A 22,378-nucleotide genomic window follows, 5' to 3' on the forward strand; every position below is an offset into this window, starting at 1 on the left:
GCATTACCCAGCCCTCACTGCACAAGAAATGCTTTTCAGTGAAGAAAAATAGTCACTGCTGGGATGTCAGATGGTTATGGAAGCATTTCTGGAGCAGGATTATGTCCTGCAGCAGCAGCTTGTGGGATATCAGGTGCATTTTCCACTTGGAAGAGAGTTAGTTTAGATTAGATATTAGGGGAAAATTGTTCCCTCTGAGGGTGGGGAGACCCTGGCACAGGCTGCCCAGAGGAGCTGTGTCTGCCCCATCCCTGGAAGTGCCCAAGGCCAGGCTGGCCAGGACCTGGAGAACTTGGGCTAGCAGAAAGTGTCCCTGCCCGTGGCATGGAGTGGAAACGGATGAGCTTTAAGGTCCCTGTCAAACTAGACAATTCTGGGACTCCCTGGGATGAGCTGAGCAGGTGCAATGTCTCCTCCTGCCTCCCGACTCCAAGCCTTGTGCGGTGCTGTGGTTTGAAGAAGTCAGTATTTTGGTTAAATCACAGCTGTGTGTTTTAAGTCAGGGTGGTCCTCTCTGTGTGGGTGTCCTTTGCTAATCCCTGCACAGTCCTGGCCCTTTGAGGCTGCCGGTGCTGCTTGTGACATAAAACAGATACAAAGGAGATGTTTGCGACACTCCTCGCTGGACATGTTTTGTGGAGAAACTCTGCCAAGGATGGAGGAAAACCCGCCATTTCAGCGACACTCTGCTGCCCTCGAGTGGGTGCCTAAGAAATATACCGCTCTTCCCTGCCCACGTGCTCTGAACTAATGCTTTAACACTCAAAAAACGTCCCTCGCAATCACATTTTTAAACTGTTTCCGCGGCCTCACCTGGGGCGAGGGCGGGGCCACACCTGAGGGGCAGGGGGCGGAGCTTCGCGGGGCGGGGTCGTGGCATGGCCTCGCGGGTGACGTCAGGGGGCGTGGCCATCGCGCCCCAGGGCGGTGAGGGCCGTGGGGGGTGGGCGGCGGGGGCGTGGCCGCGGCGGGGGCGTGGTTTCGCCTCACGGGCGGCCTCAGATTAGGGCGTGGCCTTTTTTAAGGCGCGCAAACGCCTGGGCGTGGCCTAAAGGTGGGAGGCGTGGCCTTCCCTTCGGGCGGTGCCGTGCGGGGCGTGGCTTTGGGGCGCGGGCGCGGCCTCCGGCTCAGGGCTGTCCCCCCTGGGGGCGTGTCCTGCCGAGCGCGCGCGCGCGGGCCCGCGGTCTCGTCACTTCCCGCGCGGACGGCGCTGTCGCCGGGGTCGGTCGTGTCCGGTTCGGGCGGCGGCGGCGGCGGTGGTGGCGGTGAGAGCAGCGGGACGGGACGATGAGCGACAGCGGGGAGCAAAACTACGGCGAACGGGTAATACACGGAGCCCGAGCACGCTGCGCGGCCGGGCCCCCGCTCCCCTCCCTCCCCACACACCCCTCCATCGCCTTCGGGTGGCGCCGGTTCCCTCGTGTGCCCCCGTGTTCCCGTTTTGCGGGTGGCGGAGCCTCTGCGGGAGCGGAGAGGCGGGTGAGGCGGCGCGGCGGGGTCGATGGCGGAGGGGCCGCTCCCCGCATGAGGCGCCCGGCGCCATCTTGGGCTGGGACCGCGCGCCCGGGAGGGACAAAATGGCGGCCCCGAGCCCTCAGGGGCCCCTCGCCCTCCATCCCACCCCTGCGGAAGGGGAATCCTGTTACTGTCCTCTCTGCACAGCCACCTTGCAATCCACCCTCGAGTTGCTCTCTAATTTAGACCGCTCTTCGCTCCCACCCCCCTGTAACAATAACTGCTCCTCGGGCCTGGCGTCCAGGTGTCTCGGGCTCTCCTCTAATTTAAACTTGATAATCGGAGGCAACCCCTTGGCTTCGTGAAACCTGCAGCAGGTGCCTCTCAAGGCTCCTAGTTTCGGAAAGATCTCACAGTCTGGATGAGTTTTTACTGATGTCGGAGTAGATGACTTGCTAAGCTTCACGTTTCTGATGCACATTTATAATTACTTCTTTATTTACTGGATCAGCCTTGTTTGCCTTTGATGTCTTTATTTAGGGTCAGTACTGTGCTTTGGGGATTTTATTAGCATAATTCACATATTTTGCCGCAGCATCAGAGGAAGTTGTGGAGATAAGTTCCTAACTTTTAAACTGGAGGGGGCAAGAAATATTAGAAAATATAGTCATTCTGAGTAGTATCTTTCTTAGAATACGGTTTTATCTTATTAATGCACTATTAGAAGCTGTAATATGTGTTTCTACTTCAAGGTAGGTAAGAATAGAAAAAAATTGGTCTCCAGGGGTCTAAAAATGGGAATGAATGGTAAAAGACAGAGATTAAGGAATAGGCTCGTGCCAGCGCCTGTGTTTTCATTGGTATCTTCGTTCACTCTGAAGTTTTTTTAGTGAGGGGTCATTTTTTGCTCAGGGTGAATTATCTGCGTGTTAGTTTTTTTAAAGACGCTTTAATTATTGTGCAGGTCGGACTGGAAGCCAATGTAGTCTTAATAAAGTTTGCCAGGGTAACCGGCATTATATTTTCAGTCAGAAAGAGTGGAAATAATAAAGTCTCTATAGCAAAGTCTTTTTGTGTGAAACAGTCGTGTAGAGTACTGGGGCAGAAATTGTTGTCTGCTGCTTTGTTATATTTTTATTATAAAAAATGTATTAAAGCATTTGTAGGCAGTCTTTGCCAGTGCCTAGAATGAGTTATTTGGGAATTTTTGTGACCTTTAAATAGGTAAGCTGTTCGAAGTGGATGTGTTTGTAAAGGTGAAACCATGGAGCTGCACACCTGCTATTCCAGACTTGGAGCAGGGATTGGTTTTCCTTCTGCTCTTGCCAGTGTTATTTATGGGGCTTTTTGCTTACTTATTGCTTATGTTTTACTGAGTCAATGGCTTTTGTGCTTTTCCAAGCTGGAGTCTCTGCAGAGACGAGTTAGTGTTTGGATAAATAATCTGGAATATGATTACAACTGTCTTAAACTGTCCCAAGTGCAGGCTGCCAGCAGGAATTGTGCTCCTGCTCTCTCCGGTAGTGGTGTTCTTCAGCCAGTCAGATCTGGGAATTCAGTCAGCTGGATCTTGTTTTACTCCATTTCCAGCTGCATTGGTTTGCAGGCCGGACTTGATTGGGCCCTCTTGGCAGCTTTTGGGATGAAGTTCCAGGTGCTTTTGCCAGGACTGGGGCTTGTTTAAGCAGCAGCACGAATTTACTCTGGATTATGGTGTTTTTTTAAAGGGGAAGGAAAAATAAGAAGAAAAAATCCCCACTTGAATTCTCTTTTGCAGCTTATGGTCCATAACTCTAGAAACGTTTTGACTGAAGAAACTGTAAATTATTAAATACTTAGAATGTAGTATATAAGAATACTTAAATACTGGATTATGCTTGAGATGCCGTTGTTATGCTGCAATGCCATGGTTTTCCAGCTTAATTTTGTTTTCACTGAAATGGTTCTCACGGAAGCACATGGGATTCAGGCATGGAGGAGTTGGAAGAAGATGAGTTAAAGGCCAAATTAATGAATCCTACACTGTGAATTAGTTAATTGTGATGGTGATGGCTTGGTATGTGGTCGGAAGCTGTTCAATATGCAAGTCAGGGTGGGGGGTTTTGTTTGTTTGGGGTTTTTTATGTATGAAAGCTCAGTTTTCAGATTACTTACAAGCTATTTAATACATGTGTTTTCAAGGAAGAGTGATTTTTATTACTGAATTGTGTGAGAAGGAGGTCTGAGGAAGCAATTTGAGGTTAGAGATGAGCTGATCACTCAGTGCCACCACAGGGATGGACCATGCCCTGTGTTCTTTCCTCACCAGCTGGCACTTGATGGAACCTCTTGGGGAGCTCATTCAGTGCCCAAACCTGTCAGAAGATAATTTGGATTTTGCTGGTGGATTAATTTCCTTCCACCTTGGGCACTGGAGGAGCCCACAGAGCCAGTGGCAGAGGTGGTGGGAGGATGCTGTAGCCTGATTTTTCAGACCACACTGTGTTCTTTCTGTGGAGTTTGGAAACCTGTGAAGGGGATGGTTCTGCTCTCCCTCGAGTGAATCCCCAGCTCCCCCAGCAGTGATCTCGTGTCCCTCAGGGGAGGGGAGGCAACTTCCATAAGGGAGAGGTTGGGGAATGTGTAGTCAGCACAGAATACACCTTGAATAAAGAGGCTGCAGATCTGATAATGTCATGTGAGGCTGCAGCTTTCCTTAGTGGAAATACATAGCTTCATAGGAATATATGATTATAAAACCTTAATACCTCTATTTCTCCGTATCTTACATTACTGAGTGAAATCTGTAACTTCCATCCTGGTGAGGAAAACCTGGATCTCAGAAGTGCAAAGAACTGTGACCATCATCTACTTTCCAGCTGCTTCTGTCCATGGAAACCTTTCCTACCGACTGCCCCCCAAATAATCCTGCTTTGGGACATTCCCTGCTCAGAGTACATGGCTGTAAGGCTCTTTGTGAATGTGCTTAGAGCTGTTAAAATCATCCCAGCACTTGGTTTGAATGTGCTCAAGGTCTGGAATGAACCATTTGGAATCCACAAGCCTGGATTTCAGGGCTTCCACATGAATTCCAGAAGTGCCTGATAAAGGGGAAGAACTGTTGATAAAGACCAAGGGATGTGGGGAAGGAGGTTAAATTCAGACTTGACAACCATAAGGTTAGGGGGGGGGGAAATGGTTATCAGTTTAGTGAATACCAGCCTGGATCTGCTGACCAGCAGTGCTGGAATATAGGCAGGGTAAAGAAGGTTGTTTCTTCCCTCTTCCCCCTGTCATGCCAGGAACACACTTTTTAGTATTTTTCAGTAAGTTAAAATTCACAAAGTGAAGGAGCAAAGAGTAGGAAAAGAAAGTACAAAGAACAACAAAAAAGATGGGAGAAACAAGCTGTGGGAGTGACTGATGTGAACCCTCAAGGATGTAAAATAAATTTGCAGTGTTCTAGGCCCCTGGTACTTGGAATTTTGGACAGGGAGGATTTCCTGGGCCTTGGGTGGAAACGGGGCAACATGGTAATTCTGGGGGTTATTACCAGTCCTGGTGATATCCAGAGCAGGTGGGGTGCATTGAATTCCTTTGAGGCTGGAATAAAGAAGTGCAGTAGTCCTGTAAAATGTGGTGGATTGAAGGATGATTTGGGGAAAAAAGTGGATTTTTAAAGATTGGGAAATGTGAAATGCAAAGGAGATGAATGAAAATAGGCCAGCTGTTAAATTGTTTTGATTTTGGTAGATAGTTGTCTTTAAGACATTTTCTTCCCAAGTTTCTGCTCAGCTCCTCAGTGTCCTGATTCCATATCCATTCCTTAACATAATAAGCCAAGATTGCCTGAAAAATGTACCAAATATATGAAGACTTGCCTGTTCTCTACTCATTCCTTCAAAGCTTTTTGACTTTTAAGAGTTCTGGAAAAGGGTTTGGTGTGTGTTTGTGGGCAAAATCCTCCCAACTGCTTCCCTCTGATCCTGCATTTCTCCTTTTCTTTGTGGTCTCCACCTGTGCTTGGACACAGCTCCTTCTGTTTAGCCCAGATATCTTTTGTGAATTGAAGTCTTTTTGCTCATGTGAAAAGCAGCCTTAGTTTGGGTTTTAGTCCTTCTTCAATCTTGCTTTGTCTAACTGTTAGAGAGCTAAGACTTCTTATGGCAAAATTAATATTTATTAACTCAGAACTCATCTCTGTGGAGTGTTTTCTTTGGACGGTAGTAATGGATTTAAGTTAAATTAGTTAATTGTAACTTAAATTACACCTAAATATTCCCCCTGCCCTTTGCAGTGTTAGTACATGGGGAAGCTGTAGTTTTGAACAAAACCTTAACCATCTGTATGAAGAATAGGGCCTTGGCCAACTTTGTGCAATTTCTATTGCTCTTGGGATTAATTGCAAACCTGCTTTGTCCTGTACGTCATGTTTCTTTTCTCCTGTATGGTAGGGAGTTGTAAACAGGTAACTTTTGGTTGAAGTTGTCTGGAAGTGGTTGAAGCATGTAAATTTTGGGTTAGCAAATGAATTTCTGAATGCTTAGTACTGGATTCCCATTAAGTTAGTGTTCAGGTTTAAGAGATGTTAGAAAGATAAAACGGGATTTTTGAAAAAAACCTGGTACCCAGTGTCATTGGTGAGCTTTCTTCATCAGAATTTACACTAAATTTAGGATTTTAGAAAGAAGTATATGTTTTTAGAAAGAAGTATAATTCTGCTGAATTTTAAATTTTCTCTACTATCTTGAAATGAAGAATATTTTCTACTAGTGTGTTCAAGTGTTTAAGGCATATGGCTAAAGCCAAGCATTATACTGATATAAAAATACATAAGCTGAAACTGCTAATTAGGTCATGTCACTGCCAGAGGAGATTGGCAGTAAATAACAGAGCAGGTGGGGTGTTAGTCCAGAGCAGTTTGGAGTGTGGGGCTCAGGTGCAGTTCTGGTCAGTGGGGAATGCAGATTTCTGTGGAAACATGAAGCCTGCACATGTAATCCCACTTGTGCAGGCAGCTGGGGGTGTGTGCTCCTGAACCTTCACACCAGGGCTGCCAAACTGCAGGAGGGGCCCAAAGTTCAGATAATTGGAGTTCATGGAAGGACCAACTGTGCTGTGCTTTCTGCATTCAAAAGCACATCCATCAGTGGCCGCAGCAGGACCTCACTGGAGTCACTCCTTGGTGATTTTGTCTCAGAGTGTGGCTGATAGTGTAAATTATTTTGAGCTCGCTGATGCTACAATTCCTTAGTAGGTACTCAGTTGATCCAGTTGCACTTGCTGTTAAATACAGGCATAAATAGCAAATTCAGCTACTTAGGGCTAAGTTAAACTGAGTTGACTGAACCTGCTGATAAAATTGTAGGGCTTTGGTAGATTCAATTCTTGAACTGCATTTATAGTAAAAGTCCACAACACTTTTTTTTTTCTAGTTTCAGTTTTGGCACTAGATTTTATCCTGGAGTTCTTAAATATTCTTCATCCTGTTCTTTTTCTATTAAGGTTAATGTTGAAGAAGGAAAATGCGGAAGTCGCCATTTGACAAGTTTTATAAATGAGAATTATTTGAAGCTCAGGAATAAGTGAAGCTGAAATTTGAAAAAAAAGAAAGTGAATGCATGCTAATTATCAGACCAGAAGTCCCACTTGTAGAATATTGAGCAATTTGTGTGAAGTGGGGAAGATGAAAGAAGTCAGAATTTGAAACGGAAGAATGAAGAAAAGGAATAAAAATGAAGTTAAGATAAGAAGTAATCTGGAATCTGAAAGCACTACGCTAAGTAATTACTAGTCTGTTTATGTGTCCCTGTATATTTTGCTAAACATGCATGCATTATCTGTTTAATAGCAAAAGTACATGCAGGGTAAAGAAGTGTCTACCAGGGAAAAAAAAAAACTCCTTAAAAATCTAGGCAGTGCTAATGCCAACTGCCCGGACACATAGCTATGAATATTTACCATTTATTTCACTGGAGCTTGTTTACAGCCCCTAGGTGAACAAGGAATTGTGTACAAATTAGGCTTTCAATATCTGCGTGCAGGAATCCCGTTCTGCTTCCAGAAGCGGAAGTGCTCATGGGTCTGGCAAGTCGGGGAGGCACACCCCTGCAAGATCTCGCTCTAAGGAGGATTCCAGGCGCTCCAGGTCAAAATCTAGATCCAGGTCTGAATCCAGGTGAGTTTGCTTCTTTTACCTCTTCCTCCTCCTCACAAGTCAGATGATTGTCAGAGACGGCCCAGCTTAGCCAGTTCTGTTTCCAGAGTTAGTGGATCTTCTGTGCATATGAAATACAAAGAGACGTGTGTGGTTTCAGGATTGGGAAAGCCAAATTATGTAACTTCAGATATTTTTGCTGCTTCTTCCGACAGCTAAATCAGTTATGTAGCATTGTATCCTTGCTGATACACTTTGGAAGTGCCTGCCTTTTATCTCTTGGAATACTGACTTGAGTCTGAGTGTGGAGTACTAGGAACTCCAGGTTTTAGTTTTTTTGTGCATTAGCAGAGTTTGTTGCATCAGCAGATTTCCCATTTTAAGCCACATTCATGTATTATGTTTCTTCACTGAAAGCAGTGGTGTTCCTGGAGTAGTGAAAAGAAGCAGTAGAGATAAATGTGAATATCACAGTCTGACATTTTAAATACATTGGTTTAACTTGAAAATTAACAGGTAGGAAGTTTTGAATATTAGACAGCTCTGCAAGCTCTCCAGAAAAGCTGGGGAGAGCTTGCTTATTGTATTTGTTATGTGGCAGCACAAACATCCATGTGCCTGTTGCACTCTATTGCCTCTGCAGATACTCACCTGCCAAACAAGCTGTGTGCAGGGTCAGAATTCCTCTTAAAAGAGTAGATAGTTGACTGCTGACTACAGAAATTAATGTGTTGATCATTTCTTCACTCATTTGTAGGCATTCAGGCTAAAAAAGTGAGGTTTCAGCAGTGTGGTTTTCAGGTGAGCTGTTCACAACACACTTTTTATGTGAACAAGCAATGGATTGCCAAAGCCCGGGGGCAGGCTGGAGGAAGATACGGTGCTGTCAGCAATCACCCAGGGTTGAAAACATGATCAAGTAGTGTGTTAAGTCTTGCAAGATCAAACAGAAAGGCTTTTGTGAGAAGGAATGTAATTGGGAAGCTGTGACAGCAGAAGAATGAGGTTTTTTTGTTTAATTCAAGCACAGTCACAAGTGTCACATCATGCACCTGGCAGTCCCTGTAGTGTAAGAAGAAATGTGTTGAATAAAATAAATAAATACTTGTTAGAGTAGTACCATTAGCAGATGTGGAATTTGAGTGACCTGTGGGAGGGCCAGCAGTGAGAGATGATGGGGCAGCTCAGGAAGGGCCCTGTCCCAGATCCTGCTCTGGGCTCTGCTGTCAGGGCTTTATCCAGTTGGGATTTGAAAACCTTGGGGGAGGGAAGCTGCAAAACACCCTTGGGGAGCCTTTTAATATTAAAACAACAAAGTCAGGACACCTTCTCAGCATATTCTTCTGCCCTTTAATCCATATGACTCTAGGGATTCCATACTCCTTTAAACATTTCCCACTTGCAGAATAACCACAATACTGAGTAAAAATACAGTCACAAATGGTACACAATTCTGAAGGAGCAAATATAAGATACAGAATTTATGAGAGACCTGGCACTTCTTACTTTTGCAATAAACAGTGTTTAAATAATACCCTGGCAACTGGCTTTCTACTTTTTGATGACCCAAAAGTAGAAGTTTATAACTTCCATGGCTTCCTGAGCATTTAACAGCTGTCTTGAAGATGCCTGTGGCTGGAAATAATGGAATGACATGCCAGAGTTAGTGTTGATTAGTAGATTTGGACAGAATTGTGTCGAGGCACATATTTAGAAACAATATACTTTAATCTCTGTTCAGTGGTGTCACACGTTGGGATGTGGTCATGGGCAGATCTTTGAACTCTGGCTTTCCCCAGAGAAATAACCCTGTGATAACTTCTATATTTCTTGGTAGTTTCTGTTGCAAATGTATTTTTGAGTTACCAGCTTTATAAATTAAACTTTGATTTGGGAACCAACTTGTGTCCTGGTGTTTTTATCAGTTGGGGTGTGGATATACTTTATTTTAAAATCTACTTCTTTTGATGTTTGTAGCTCCTGTCTTTGGCTGATATCAGTCTGGTACCTGAAATACCACTTTTATGTTTGCCTTAAGTTTTTTTTTTTCTATATCAGTGTCTGAAATGTAGCTGTGTGCATGTGTGGAGTTGTGTTGTTTTTGTGGGTTTTTTTTGTGGGGGTTTCTTTTTTTTTTCTTTTTTTTTTTCTTTTTTTTTTTTTAATTGCTATTATAATTTCTCTCATTTTTACTGTTTTCCCAGCTTCAGGGAAGTTCTTTTTTTTTATTATTTTGTTGCCAAAAATAATGTTTTCTGTATATAAATACATAGTGAGAAGTGCTGTAATGGGACATGGTGAATTAATTTCTCCTTGACATGAATATGCATTTTAAGTTGAGCTTCTCTGGCTCACTCCTGATGAGATTGGAAGTGTTTTTTGAGGAGATAGATTGAACAGTTTGGCTGCCTGGTGACACTTGGTGAGAAAGCCTGGAAGAAGCTGTTAAATGCTCAGGAGTAAAAGCAGTTCAGGTTCAGAGCTTCCCTCCTACCAGTGGGGTGGTGCTGCTGTGGAATTAGAGGAAGGGGACATTAAAGATACAAGAGCCTGAAAATCAGCAATTTGTGACTCGGATCCATTGATTGTTACACTGTTTATTGCACTTCTTAGCCTTGAGGGGTTTTTCTTTGGAGTGGTGTGGAGTGCAGGTTATTCAGTGCAGCCGTCAGCAGACCAAGATCAGGTGTAGTAGCCCTCTGTGAGTGCCCAGCTTCTCCTCTAGGATTGGCTGTGTTAGGAAGGCTGAGGCTTTGGGAGAAGGAATTGAAGAGTTTCAGACCCTCATGTCCACAGAGCGTAAGAAAATATTTTTGGGGAAAAAGAATTAGTGAGCAGTTGCACCTTTGCATAAATGTATTTAAGAGTGTGAACATGTAAATATTCAAGGACAAACAGTGCTAAATAACTCCTGAAATACCAGCAGGTAAATGAGCCAGCTCAGGATTGATTTCTTCAGATTGTGTTCAGCTCTTGTTTCAGGGGCATTTGCTTTCCAGTGTCACCCAAGGCAGCACTGAGAGAGTGCTCCCCTTAGTGTGGTGCATGCTTTGTGTTAAAGCATGTTTACTGTTCCCTTTGATACATGTGAAAAGATAGCCACCCCACTTGTTTTTACCTAAACACTGAATATTCTAAGCACTAGCGTGCCCCACCCAGGTAGCTTTGTGAAAGGAAGAGCTGACTGTGATCAAGTGCAAGTTCCTGGGCTGCAGCAGGAATGCCCTGAGACTGTCTCTAGTAATCTGATAGTAAAGATTTAGATTACAGTCCTTGAGAGTAGTGAGTAAATGGGTTATAGCTGAGGTGTGTGGTAGTGCAGGATTTTGGAAAACAATTATTTGAGCTTTTTGTGACTGGCTGATGGGTTTTTGAAAAGTTAAATATCACAACAAGCCCAACACTGTACCTTTCTCTTCTTTCCCTCAGGTCTAGATCAAGGAGGAGTTCCCGCAGACACTACACCAGGTCCCGCTCCCGTTCCCGCTCCCACAGGAGATCCAGAAGTAGGTCGTACAGTCGGGACTACCGGCGACGGCACAGTCACAGCCATTCCCCCATGTCTACTCGGAGACGTCACATTGGGAACAGGGTACGTGTGTGAGGGACGAGTCATGGTCCTGGATGCATCCTGGAGTCAGTCTCTGTGCCCTGAGAAACACAAAGGGGTTTTGTGAAAGGCTTGTGCTCCTGTAGGTTTAATTTATTACTGTCTATTAGCAGGTGACCCAAATCTCAGCCACACCTTTGTTGTTGTTCTTAGTGAAGCCCTGACAGTCACAACTTGAGATATGTTGCACTGCAAATAAACACAATTTGATTTTAATATCCGTGTCCTTTCCTTTAGGCAAATCCTGATCCAAACTGTTGTCTCGGAGTGTTTGGGCTGAGTCTGTACACTACAGAACGAGACCTGCGAGAGGTTTTCTCCAAGTATGGGCCCATTGCTGATGTTTCCATCGTGTACGACCAGCAGTCGCGGCGCTCCCGAGGGTTCGCGTTCGTCTACTTCGAGAACGTTGAGGATGCCAAGGAAGTAGGTTGGGGTACACAGTGTGGGCCATGTTTGCTGGGCTCTGAGTTTCTGCGGTGTGTGTTCTGTCACAGGGTATAGCCAGGGGAAACTCATAGCCTGAAAAATACTTGGAATCTTGTAATCATGGAATTTGGGCTTACTAGTGCTGCAGAACGAATCAGGAATTCTGTAGTCACCCAAGTAGAGAGTCCTACACTCATACCAATCCTTGTAAAGCTGCTGTATGGACTGGAACAAGGCTTATATTCTGCATAAACTCCACTCGAGAAAATCTCCAGTCTTTTCCACATCTGGCATGAAGTCTTCCATTTTGGCTTGGAGCTTGATATGTAGGTCCTGCTACTTGGCAGACAAAAAAGAACCAAAGCACAGTTGGTTTTGGTTTACTTCTATTTGTAACTCTGATGCTCTGTTCCAGGGTTATAGTAGTTTGAAGGATGTGTTTGAATACCTTAGTGATGTTCTTTTAACCTGTAAATGTTTTATGTTGTGTGGTGGAGTAGTTATATCTCCCTACATCAGCATGTTCAAAGATTGCTCTTAGTCATGTCAGAGGCACTGAAACAATTGCCCAGTGATGTTTCCATTCAGGATTTTAATGCCACAAAAGTCACATTTTCAGTGGTTACTGGCACATAAGTCCAGCTGCCCTAGAGTGTCTTACGGAGTGCATTGACTGAAAGATGTGACACTCAGACCTGCCTCCAAATTGGGCTGGTTTTTAGGACATTTTAACACTTAAAGCAGTGGTTAGAAATTCGTATTGTTGCTAAAGTTCATACCTACAGCTAATGCTCTTTTGTCATTCCTTAGGCAAAGGAACGTGCCAATGGGATGGAGCTGGATGGAAGAAGGATCCGGGTAGACTTCTCCATAACAAAAAGACCTCACACACCTACCCCTGGAATCTATATGGGAAGACCCACTTAGTAAGTTTTATCCATGGTTTTGGTTGGGTTTTTCCCCCCAACCAGTAGAGGATGGGATTAATTGTTTTGTAAAAACTCTTGTTTCTCCTCTGAGACACCAATTTTGAGTGGTTTTCCTGATGTCTTGGGCTTATGCATTAATGCACAAGTTGTGTTTCCTTGTTCATGGCTGCTTTGCTGCACTGAAAACACTAGACATGAACATCAGTAGTAATGCTTGTGTCAACAGGAAGACGTCTTGACAATTCCTAAATTATTTTATGTAGTTTTCCTGTGTACCTTCAAATATTCATGTCCTCTGCAAGCTTAGGTTTTCAAGAGTGAATGAACAAATGCTGGTCAAGGAGCTGGGTGGCTCAGTTAACATTAGGGATTAGCAGTTTGCTGTGTTCACACACTGCACTTTTGATTTCAGTTGCCAACAGTGTCAGTTGTTTTCCCGAGTCATTCCCTTGTTCATTTCCCAAGACTTGCAGGTTACTGATGGTTATCGTGATGTTGTGTTGAGACTACAGGTTTCTGATTTTTTTTTTAGTCAGCTAATTGAACAGGAGCTTTTTCAGAGTTAAAAGGGTTCATGAAGACTTGTCTCAGAATGGAATTCTTCATGTGCTTGTGATAGCAAAAGGATGAGGTTTATAAAGGTTGAGGAAAACAACTGAAAGTTCAGGCATTTAAAAAGCAATTATTTAAGTAGTCCTGTTACCACTTGCACTGGTGGGAAAACAGGAGTGCTCGCAGTCTTCCAACTGTAAGGATGTGACATAATAATAGAATTTAGTTTAAATAGTGTGAATTTACCAGACTGCAGACAAAGTTAGAATTTTGTATCTTAGTAAATGCAATTTCTTTCACTCCTTGCAGTGGCAGCTCACGGCGACGAGATTACTATGACAGAGGCTATGACAGAGGCTATGATGACCGTGACTATTACAGCAGGTCATACAGGTGAGCATATTTGGAATATTTTGCTGCTTTCTAAACTCTGCTTTCTCATCTGCCTGTGCAAGCAGTAGGCAGTTCATCCTACATAAGTATTCCAGAATATTTTTGCACTCACTGTCATTCTGGAATCTTCCTGTGAAATCTCCACCAAAATGACTGCTCAGTACAAATCAGATTGGTTGGATTGAGAAATACTCGATGGTATTGAACCTGTGGCCTGGCTTAGTCCAAAATGTTTTCTGAATCCACACTAAGTTTTGAAAAACAAAGTGTGTTCTTTTCATTTTCATTTTAGAATCTTTAGTTGGTTCATGTGTTAGCACTGAAATGGTGCAGATTAATATTTGAGTTGGTATTATAGTGTCAGCTTACATTTTGAGCACAGTGTAATAGATAAAAAGTGGGAAGTTTCAGTGGTCCCCAGTTTGGTCCTGCTCATAATTATGGCACCTCAAATGTTGCCAAAAATAAGGAATTGGTGATTGGAGCATGACCTGTTGTGTATTGGACATATGCATTGCAAGGCTTTTTTAACACTCCGTGTCAGGTTGGATGTGTGTGTAATCATGGTCGGGCTGCAGTTTTGGTGACAGAGAAAGTGGTTTACTGCATTTTCCAGCAAAACCCTTGTCCCCTGCAAATTCCTCACAATTTCTGGGACATGGTTAAGTTGAACACAAAGATACAATTTGATTGTCTCTGTCTGCACTACCAAACATTCCTGCAATTGCAGAATTCTGTGTTAAAAGTTTGGGTATGGGCCCAAGCCTTAAGTGCTTAAGTGGTGCCTTTTCATTCTGATAGGGTTTGTGGATGTTACCAGAAATTGTGATTGGGTCTGGAGAGAACCAGTGGGAGTGACCTGCTCTAGTAGGAGGTGTCCCTGCTTGTGCCAGGGGTGTGCCCCTGGATGGTGTTTCAGGTCCCTTCCAACCCAAACCATTCTGGCATTCTGTGAATAAATATGGGGCCACAAATTACTTGTGTGTGGCTACTTGAAAAATGTCATGGTCTGCTACTTTCCCCTCCTACAGACATGGGTTGGTTGAGGAGGAGAGAAGTGTAGCTATGTTGTGAGGGCTTCCCTGAGGAAGGAAAAGTTGGAATTGTTCAAGATGCAGTGGAGCATTGCATACCCCACCCTAAAAATTCCATTGGGAACAATTCCTTTGCATTCCCTGCCCTCTGTGAAAATAATGCCCTAAGGGAAATGCAGTGTCAGATGGGAATTGTCCTGTTAAAACTGCAGTTTCTCCTTGTTGCTTTGGGAGGCTTAATTTTGCCCGAAAAAGTGTCTCTAAATAAGGGAATAACCTTTTAAAAAACGCAGTCCCCCAAAAACAACCGGGGAAGACTTGACACTTGATTTAGTCTCCTGGTAAAGCTTTGCTGATCTGAATCTGAGGAGGTTGAAGTCCAGCCACTCAGTATTAATGCTATAAGGTGTTGGTTTTGTTCTCCATAAGTTACATCACAGTTCTTGTTTAAATGTGACTCTAAAGTGTTAAAATGTCTGGATAGGAGGGTTTTCCCTGCCTCCGCCTTAGAATCAATATTTTTCCTCAGGATAGTGAGTTGATCTTGCTACTTGAAAATAATAAGTAAAAAGGTTTTCCTTGAGTAGGTAAGTGTTTAAAAATCAATGTTAAATGAAGTAATTCAGCATCAACCAGTGGAGGAACTAATGTTTTGTTATCTTTACGTCATTTTCTTACTCGATTTGGGGGGGACGGGTTTGTACAGTGAATTTTTTATTTTTTAAATTCCTAAAAGTCATTCTGCTTTTGTTTTCACAGAGGAGGAGGTGGCGGTGGTGGAGGAGGCTGGAGAGCTGTTCAGGACAGGGATCAGTTTTACAGGTGAGTGCTGGATTACTGGAACTAGGCAAGGAAACAAAACTTGGGAGTGCCTGGATTGGAGGGGTTTCAGGGTGCCTGCCTGTAGCACCTTGACTGTAAGTCAAGGACATCTTCACCTTGGACAAGTAATTCAGATTAAAAGTGAAGGTGGATTTGGCTTCCCCTGCTTGTGTGGGATGCTCCTGGCTTCAGACTAAATTCACATGAAAGCAGATTGTGAGTGCAAGAGCTTGTATTTGTTGTGTTAGTCAAAAATAATACTGGTAACAAAAAAGAGAATTCAGATCTTTGCTTTGTTACCCAGTAGAAACGTTGATCAGGTCTCCCATGCTTGTTAGCTTTCCCAAGTGCATTCCTGAGACCAGGATGGGGTTAGAGCTACCTGCATAAAGCTGCTGCCACTCACCTGTGCAGGTTTTAACAAAGAGATTGTTTGTGTCACCCCTGTCACAGGAGGAGGTCACCGTCCCCGTACTACAGCCGAGGGGGCTACAGATCCCGGTCCAGATCCCGGTCCTACTCACCTCGTAAGTAGTCATGGACTCATGGAATGCTTTGGGTTGGGAGGGACCTTAAAGCTCATCCCATTCCACGCCCTGCCATGGCCAGGGACACCTTCTGTACACCAGGTTGCTCCAAGCCCTGTCCAGCCTCACCTTCCCTGGGCCTAGCCCAGTCACAGAGTTCACGTCTCAAAAGTAAATTTCCAATTCCTTGAACTTCTTTTGAGCTTCTGTGTCCACTAAGATTGACTTCGGTGTGGATATTTTATTGAGCCACAGTTAATTTAATGCTTCATTGAGAAACCTTGAGGACAGAGCAAATGGGGAAAAACCAAGTGAGATAACAGCCCTTGTTTTGAGTCTGAGATCCTATTTCTTCCTTCAGAACTCTGTTAAAGCAGGATTTTGGGAGTTTGGTTACCTCTAGGATATGGGGCTCAGATCTGATGCAGGTTTGAGGAGAGGCAGTGGATTTAGCCAGAAATCTCTCAATCCATGAAGTCTGACTGTCGGGTTTTTGTCTTTCAGGTCGCTATTAAAGCATGACACATAGAGGAATTTCTAGCTACAGCCTTTGAGTTGAAATGGCAAGTTTGTGGACAATATTTTTTTATTGTCTCTTCTGTTTAACCAAGTGACAGTGCCTAGTGAATTAGGTGACTTTTACACCTTTTATGAAGACAACTTCTGTGGTGTTCAATGCTGTTTCATTCTGCATATTTGTGTAGTTTGGTGCTTTGTTTCCAGTTGTGTTTTGAAAGGAGTATGTTTTGCATGTATTTTTTAGTCTCCATTTTGACTCTTGAAAGGTTTCTATTGTAAAGACAAAAACTCTTCAGTTAGTTTTTTCTACTGATTCCAAGTTATTCCCAAAATACAAACCTGTGTAAAATGCTTTCCGAAAGTGAGAAAATAAAATAAAAGGACGTTTGTTTTTTCTTTTCCTACTTATTTTTGCCAAGAAAACAAAAGAGCTGAGGTAATCCCAGGGCAAGTGCCATCCACTCCTTCCAGGAAGAACCAATCTTTTGGTGTCCCACAAGTAAATTGCACCTGAGGTGCTCCTCAAATCCATTTCTCATTTGTGAATCCCTCATTTGGGTGTTCAGCTGTTGCCTCTTGTACGTAAAAGTTTTTGGGCCAGCACTTCATGTGTATCTGTCATATCACGTAGTGAATTTGTGCACTTGGATCTTGAGCCAGTTATTTTTTAATCTTGTGTTGGAGGAGCTTTTCATGTTGGTTTGTGGTGAGAATGTGGGGTTTTGTGGAAATAACACAAATTTCTAGACTCAAAACCGATGCTTTCTATGGATGTAGGGAACAAAGTTTAAGGAATGGTGTGCCATCATGCAAAGGAAGAGACTGAGGGAGCAGGCCCCACCTGCTTCAACTGCCTGCACAGGAGGTGGCCAGCACCAGCACACCAGGTGTCTTAGAGATTTACAAATTATCCAGGTATTTGTTAAAACTTCCCTGGTTTTACTCTCCAGGGTGGACAACAGGACCATGGCGGTAATTACTTGAAATTGTGTGAGCAGTAATAGCCCATTCAGGGCTGAGTTGGCTGCTGCTGTTGACACATTTTTGCAACGTGTCACATGGCTCCTGTGCTGAGAGTGTCCCAAATCTCTGTGCCAGGTCAGTCCGTGCTTGGTGTGAGCATTGCAAGGCCACGGTGCATCATGGAATCATTTAGTTTAGAAAAGCCCTCTAAGATGGACTCCAGCCATTCCCCACCACTGCCAATGCCACCATTTGGCCCTGTCCCCAAGAACCACATCCGCAGGGTTTTAAATCCCTGCCGAGATGGGGACTCCATCACCTCCCTCAGCAGCTCCTTCCAGTGCCTGACCACCGTTTCCATGAAGAAATCTCTCCTGATGTCCAACTTGAACCTCCCCTGGCACAGTTTGAGGCCATTTCCCTTTGTCCTGTCCCTGTTCCCTGGGAGCAGAGCCTGGCCACCCCAGGCTGCCTCCTCCTGTCATGAGTTGTGCAGAACCAGAAGGTCCCTCCTGAGCCTCCTTTTCTCCAGGCTGAGCCCCTTCCCCAGCTCCCTCAGCCTCTCCTGGTGTTCCAGCCCCTTCCCCAGCTCCGTTCCTTTCTCTGGACATGCTCCAGCTCCTCAATGTCATTGTGAGGACCAGGAGTGCTGATAAGGTTCAGATCCAGATGTAAATTCCACCAAGGGTGCCAGACAGAATGGGTGTTGTCCATGAGCAGCAGCTTGCTGAGGTGCACCCCATAATGCACATTAAGCTGTTCCTGGGTTTGGGGAAGCAGCTGCTGTAGCTGCCTTGGGGAGTAGAGCCTGTTGTCCAGCACTTCCTGCTGCTGAATCATTCCAAGGGCTCTCAGTCCAGGAACAGCCCGCACTCCAGTGCTCCCAGGGTGTAGTGTTGCCCTGTGGCACGGCTGACAGGCAGCTGTGGGATGTGTGCTGGAACCCACAGCTGGCTGGCCTGGTGCTCTGCCAGCAGTGAGGCAGGAATTATCCATGGGAGTGGGGAGCCACCCTGACCCCCAGCATGGATCCCACAGTGCAGCGAGGCATCTCTGCTGGAGCAGCATCTGCTGGCTGGATGTGGCAGGCTGTGCCCTTTCCAGACCTGCTTTCCTGTCAGCAGAGGACAAATAAAAACCTTGGAATCACATGGAGGGGAAAAAGGAAACCAGGAGCTGTTTGTGCCACTGTCCTCTGCCTACACGTGCAGGTGGAATTTCCTCTGGGTCAGTTTGAGCCTCTCCCCGTTCAGGGGATGCTCCTGTCCCAGCGGCATCTCCTGGCTTTCCCTGGGCACGAGGAGCCCTGGAGGGATTGTGGAGCTTGAGGGACTTGTATCAAGGCAGTCATGGGTTCAGTACATTCAGGTACCCCTTACACAAGTGCAGTAGCTCTCTGTTCCTCATGGAATGCCTTGAGCTCCTAAAAATCCCATTTTCCCTTGCAACTCCTTCATTGGGGTTCAAGCAATTTCTTTTGCAGTTCACATCCCAGCTCCAGCAGATTGATCACGCACAAGGCAAGTGCTCCTATCCCATTGGAGCAGCTTTGGAGCTGGGAGAAGCTGATCCTTTCATTTTCCTGCTTGGATAGGAAGCATATAGCTCCACAGGACCCCCCTTAGTGCCCATCTCTGGCACCTGGCCTGCGCTCCACACCGTGTTCCCACAGATCCCTACCTTTGTCATCACCTTGGGAGAGTCAGCAAAACTTGGAGCTCGTTGGGAAGGAGCTACTGGTGCCTGTCCACCATCCCCATCATTAATGTTTCACTCATGCTCAACCCCAGAGCAGCTGTAATTAACACAGACACTAACTTAATTACCCAGCCATGCCAGTGCCTCCCCCTCAGCATTCCCAACTGTTAAAGACTTGGAAACCTCTGAAATCCAGTGAGTAGTGAGTACATTTTCACTCATGCCCCAGCAAAGCGTGAGCAAAATGGTTGAAAAGCGTGGATGTATTTTCCAACCAAATTGTGAATTATTTTCTCAGCTCTGCTCTTCCTGAGGGATACTCCTATCTCCCAAGGTGGGTTGTTTCAGTGCCAGTCCTTCATGATCTTCCCTCACCTCCACAGCAGCTGCACCATTCTCCAGCTGGGAGGTTTCTAAAAGTCAAAAACCACATTTCAGACAGTTTGTCACCACCATATGAGGGGAATTTGGGATCGGCCCAGCCTGGAGCTGCCTGGTGGTTTGCTCAGCGTGGTGAGGGGCAGGTGGGAGCTGCTCTGGCAGCCTGTTCCAATCCCACTGTGCACAGAGTCATCTCTGCCATACACTCAGGAGAACAAAGGACAGCAAACCTAGTCCTTTTGTTAAGGAAATGGGTTCATTTTTAGGATGGGGTTTACTCGGGGCTTTGTTTTGGCACTGCCTGACCTGTGCAGTCTCTGCAGCCAGAGCTGTCCCCAATGGAGCAGTGAGCAGCTGCATTCCCACCTTGTTCCCAATCCCAACAGTGCAGGGGTGGGATGAAGCTCTCCTGAGATTCTCTGTGTGATGAATACTGAAAAATATCCTTAAGGCTTCAGGGAAAACTTGCATGTCAGAGAGGTGACATGGGTTCCTCCTGGGCCAGGTCGCTGGGCTTTTCCCTCTTGGATTACTGTGGCCTCCTGGGTAACTTTTGGAGGTACCACATCCCTGCTGGCTCCGGGCAGGATCCTCCCTCCCCCTGCTGTCCTTGCTGTGTCCTGTTCCCAACACCCTCTGGGGATGTGGGCTCCAAGGAGAGATCCCTACACAGGTGCTCCAGAGTGCTTGCCCTGAGTGCAAGTCCCAGTAAGACCAGTCTGCCAGAACAGGGTGATGAAACCTTATGGATCCCAACCTGCCTGCTCCGAGACAGGCTTACCAAAGGTTTGGGATCAAATGGAGTTGTGGGCCAGAGTCTTTCTCCTGAGCTGGGAGGAGACTCAGGAACCCCCCCAACATGGATTTGGTAGTCCCAGATGTTTGCCCAACCTCCTCCCAAAACCTCCAGATGAGGAACAGCATTTCCTCTTCCTCTGTCCAATTGACCAAACACTCCAGTTTTTTCCTAGTTTGTCCTGTTTTTTCAAGGCAGCCCTTCACGCACAGCGGGTTATCCTTCCTTTTCCAGACTAAACAAACCCTCCTTCAACCTCTCATGGCCTTTTGCTCATTTTATCAGTCTTGCTGCTGCATTCCAGACTCATTCCATGCCAGCATCGCTTTCCAGGGAGGAATGATCTTGCCTACAAGGCTGCCCTTGGAAGATGCTTTCCCTTTCCTGCTGGATCTTGCACCACTTTTAGGACCTTTTTTCCATCTGGTTGTTGCCTCTCCAGCTATTTTGTACCAGTGCTCTGAAATCCTCCCCAAAGCACAGACTTCCCTTGAACATCACATCTGGACCAAGACAGATCCACCAAAACTGGGAAACATCAGCTCCATAGGGTTGGGAAAGCATCTGCAGAAGTTTGTTGAGCTATTTCTGCGAGGCCAAAAATCAGGGGCAGGAGAGATGAGCTCATGCAGGTAACTGCAGGAGACTCCTCTGTTACATCCATTTCCAGCAGAAAGCTGATTTGAGGAGTAGTAAATAAGTATTGCATCCCGTGGGCACTAATTAATCCCAAAACCTCATGTTTCTCCCACTGCTTCCCAGTAGCAGTGACCTCTCACAATGAACCAGCAGCTTCCTGCCCCATTCCTGTTGACAGCTCGTCCCTGAGGAGGCAGGAATGACCTGAACAAGATCTTTGAAAAGGACTTTATCAACCAATTTCAGCTTAAAATCACCCCCAGAAATGTGCTGGGGATGGAGGAGCCACGAGCACTGGTGACAAATGACAGCCAGGCAGGAGCTGCACTGAAAGCAAAGCCGGAGAAATTGGAGGAGAGGATTCTTCTGGCTTTGCATCATCTCAGCCCAACCACATCTATTTTTGCTGTAGGCATGGCATTGAGCACCCGTCACCGCTATTCCTACTCCATCCATCTCCGTATGCCAGGGAAGACTGGCAGTGGGATGGAGCAGCAGGAGGAGCGGTGGTTTAAGTGTCCTTAATTGCCTTAAAATCTGGGGAATTCAGATTACTGCCCTTCACCCTCCAGCACAGGAAGGGACACCTGGCCCTGGACACAACGCTCCGTTCCAAGAGCACAAGGCCACTTGTCACCCACCCAGCCAGGATTATTCTGCACCTTATTTCTGTCTCAAATCATGTCTTCGGTGTGCTTCCACAAGGACTATGCTTTTATTCTCAAAAGGAGAGAGAAGAATGTCACTTAACCTGCAGGCAGGTGGTGACACCAACTCCTGGTGACCTGAGGACACCCTTCAGCAGAGCCCCAGGGGCTGCAGGAGCCATCTACCAGTGGGCAGAGAGCGTGCACAGCTCATGGCTGGAGTGTCTGGCACCGGCTCGGCATCTCCTGGAGCCTGACAGTGGGATCACACGCAGTGATGGCTGGTTGGATCTGGCTTGGGAAGGGTTCACACATTCTTGTTTTCCAAAAAAAGCATTGTAAAAATTATTATTGATATTATTTATCATGTTTGTGTATTTGTTTTAATTGTATTAAGTAATTATGTAGATAAATATATAAATATAAAGTTGTATTTCTTATTTATTTTTGTTGGTTCCTGAGCGAAAAGGTTTTCCTCTCCCTGAAGGAACTCCTGAAGGGTTGGGGGTGCTGGGCTGTGCTGGTTTCCAGGGCAAAGGGGTTGAAACGGTGTGGGGTGGTGGGTTCAGGTCAGAGGGAGGGATTGGGGGTGATGGGGTACGGTGGGGTGCAGGGCAGAGGGCTCGGGGGCGATGACACGGTGCGGGTTTAGGGGGAATGGCGTTCAGTGGCGGTGCGGGGGGTTCCAGGTCAGAGGGATCGGGGTGCTGGGCTGCGGTGGCTTCCCGTACAGAAGGGCGGGGGCACAGGGCCGGTCCCCCCAGCCCATCCCGTCCCCGCGGGGGTCTGGCGGCTCCACCTGCCCCCCCGCGGGGCGGCCCCGGGGCCGGGCCGGGCCGGGCTCCGCC

At 45.8% G+C, this 22,378-nt stretch overlaps 1 protein-coding gene across 1 annotated transcript; it reads left to right on the plus strand.

Moving 5' to 3' along the window:
* The first annotated feature begins 1,151 nt into the window (after positions 1–1,151).
* TRA2B (transformer 2 beta homolog) lies at positions 1,152–16,800 on the plus strand. Its single transcript, XM_068201168.1, has 9 exons — positions 1,152–1,323; positions 7,479–7,612; positions 11,021–11,183; positions 11,439–11,627; positions 12,441–12,556; positions 13,421–13,504; positions 15,298–15,360; positions 15,814–15,887; positions 16,392–16,800. Exons 1-9 carry the CDS (start codon positions 1,288–1,290, stop codon positions 16,400–16,402), a joined length of 870 nt encoding a protein of 289 aa, XP_068057269.1. The 5' UTR covers positions 1,152–1,287; the 3' UTR covers positions 16,403–16,800.
* Positions 16,801–22,378: the final 5,578 nt, after the last annotated feature.

Source organism: Anomalospiza imberbis, chromosome 10, assembly GCF_031753505.1.
Source record: "Anomalospiza imberbis isolate Cuckoo-Finch-1a 21T00152 chromosome 10, ASM3175350v1, whole genome shotgun sequence".
Taxonomy (NCBI): Eukaryota; Metazoa; Chordata; class Aves; order Passeriformes; family Viduidae; genus Anomalospiza; species Anomalospiza imberbis.

Coding starts and splice junctions, on each gene's coding strand:
- TRA2B (XM_068201168.1), top strand. CDS start 1,288: ATGAGCGACAGCGGGGAGCAAAACTACGGCGAACGG. Junction 11,184..11,438: donor GACGTCACATTGGGAACAGG/GTACGTGTGTGA, acceptor CCTTTCCTTTAG/GCAAATCCTGATCCAAACTG. Junction 11,628..12,440: donor ACGTTGAGGATGCCAAGGAA/GTAGGTTGGGGT, acceptor GTCATTCCTTAG/GCAAAGGAACGTGCCAATGG.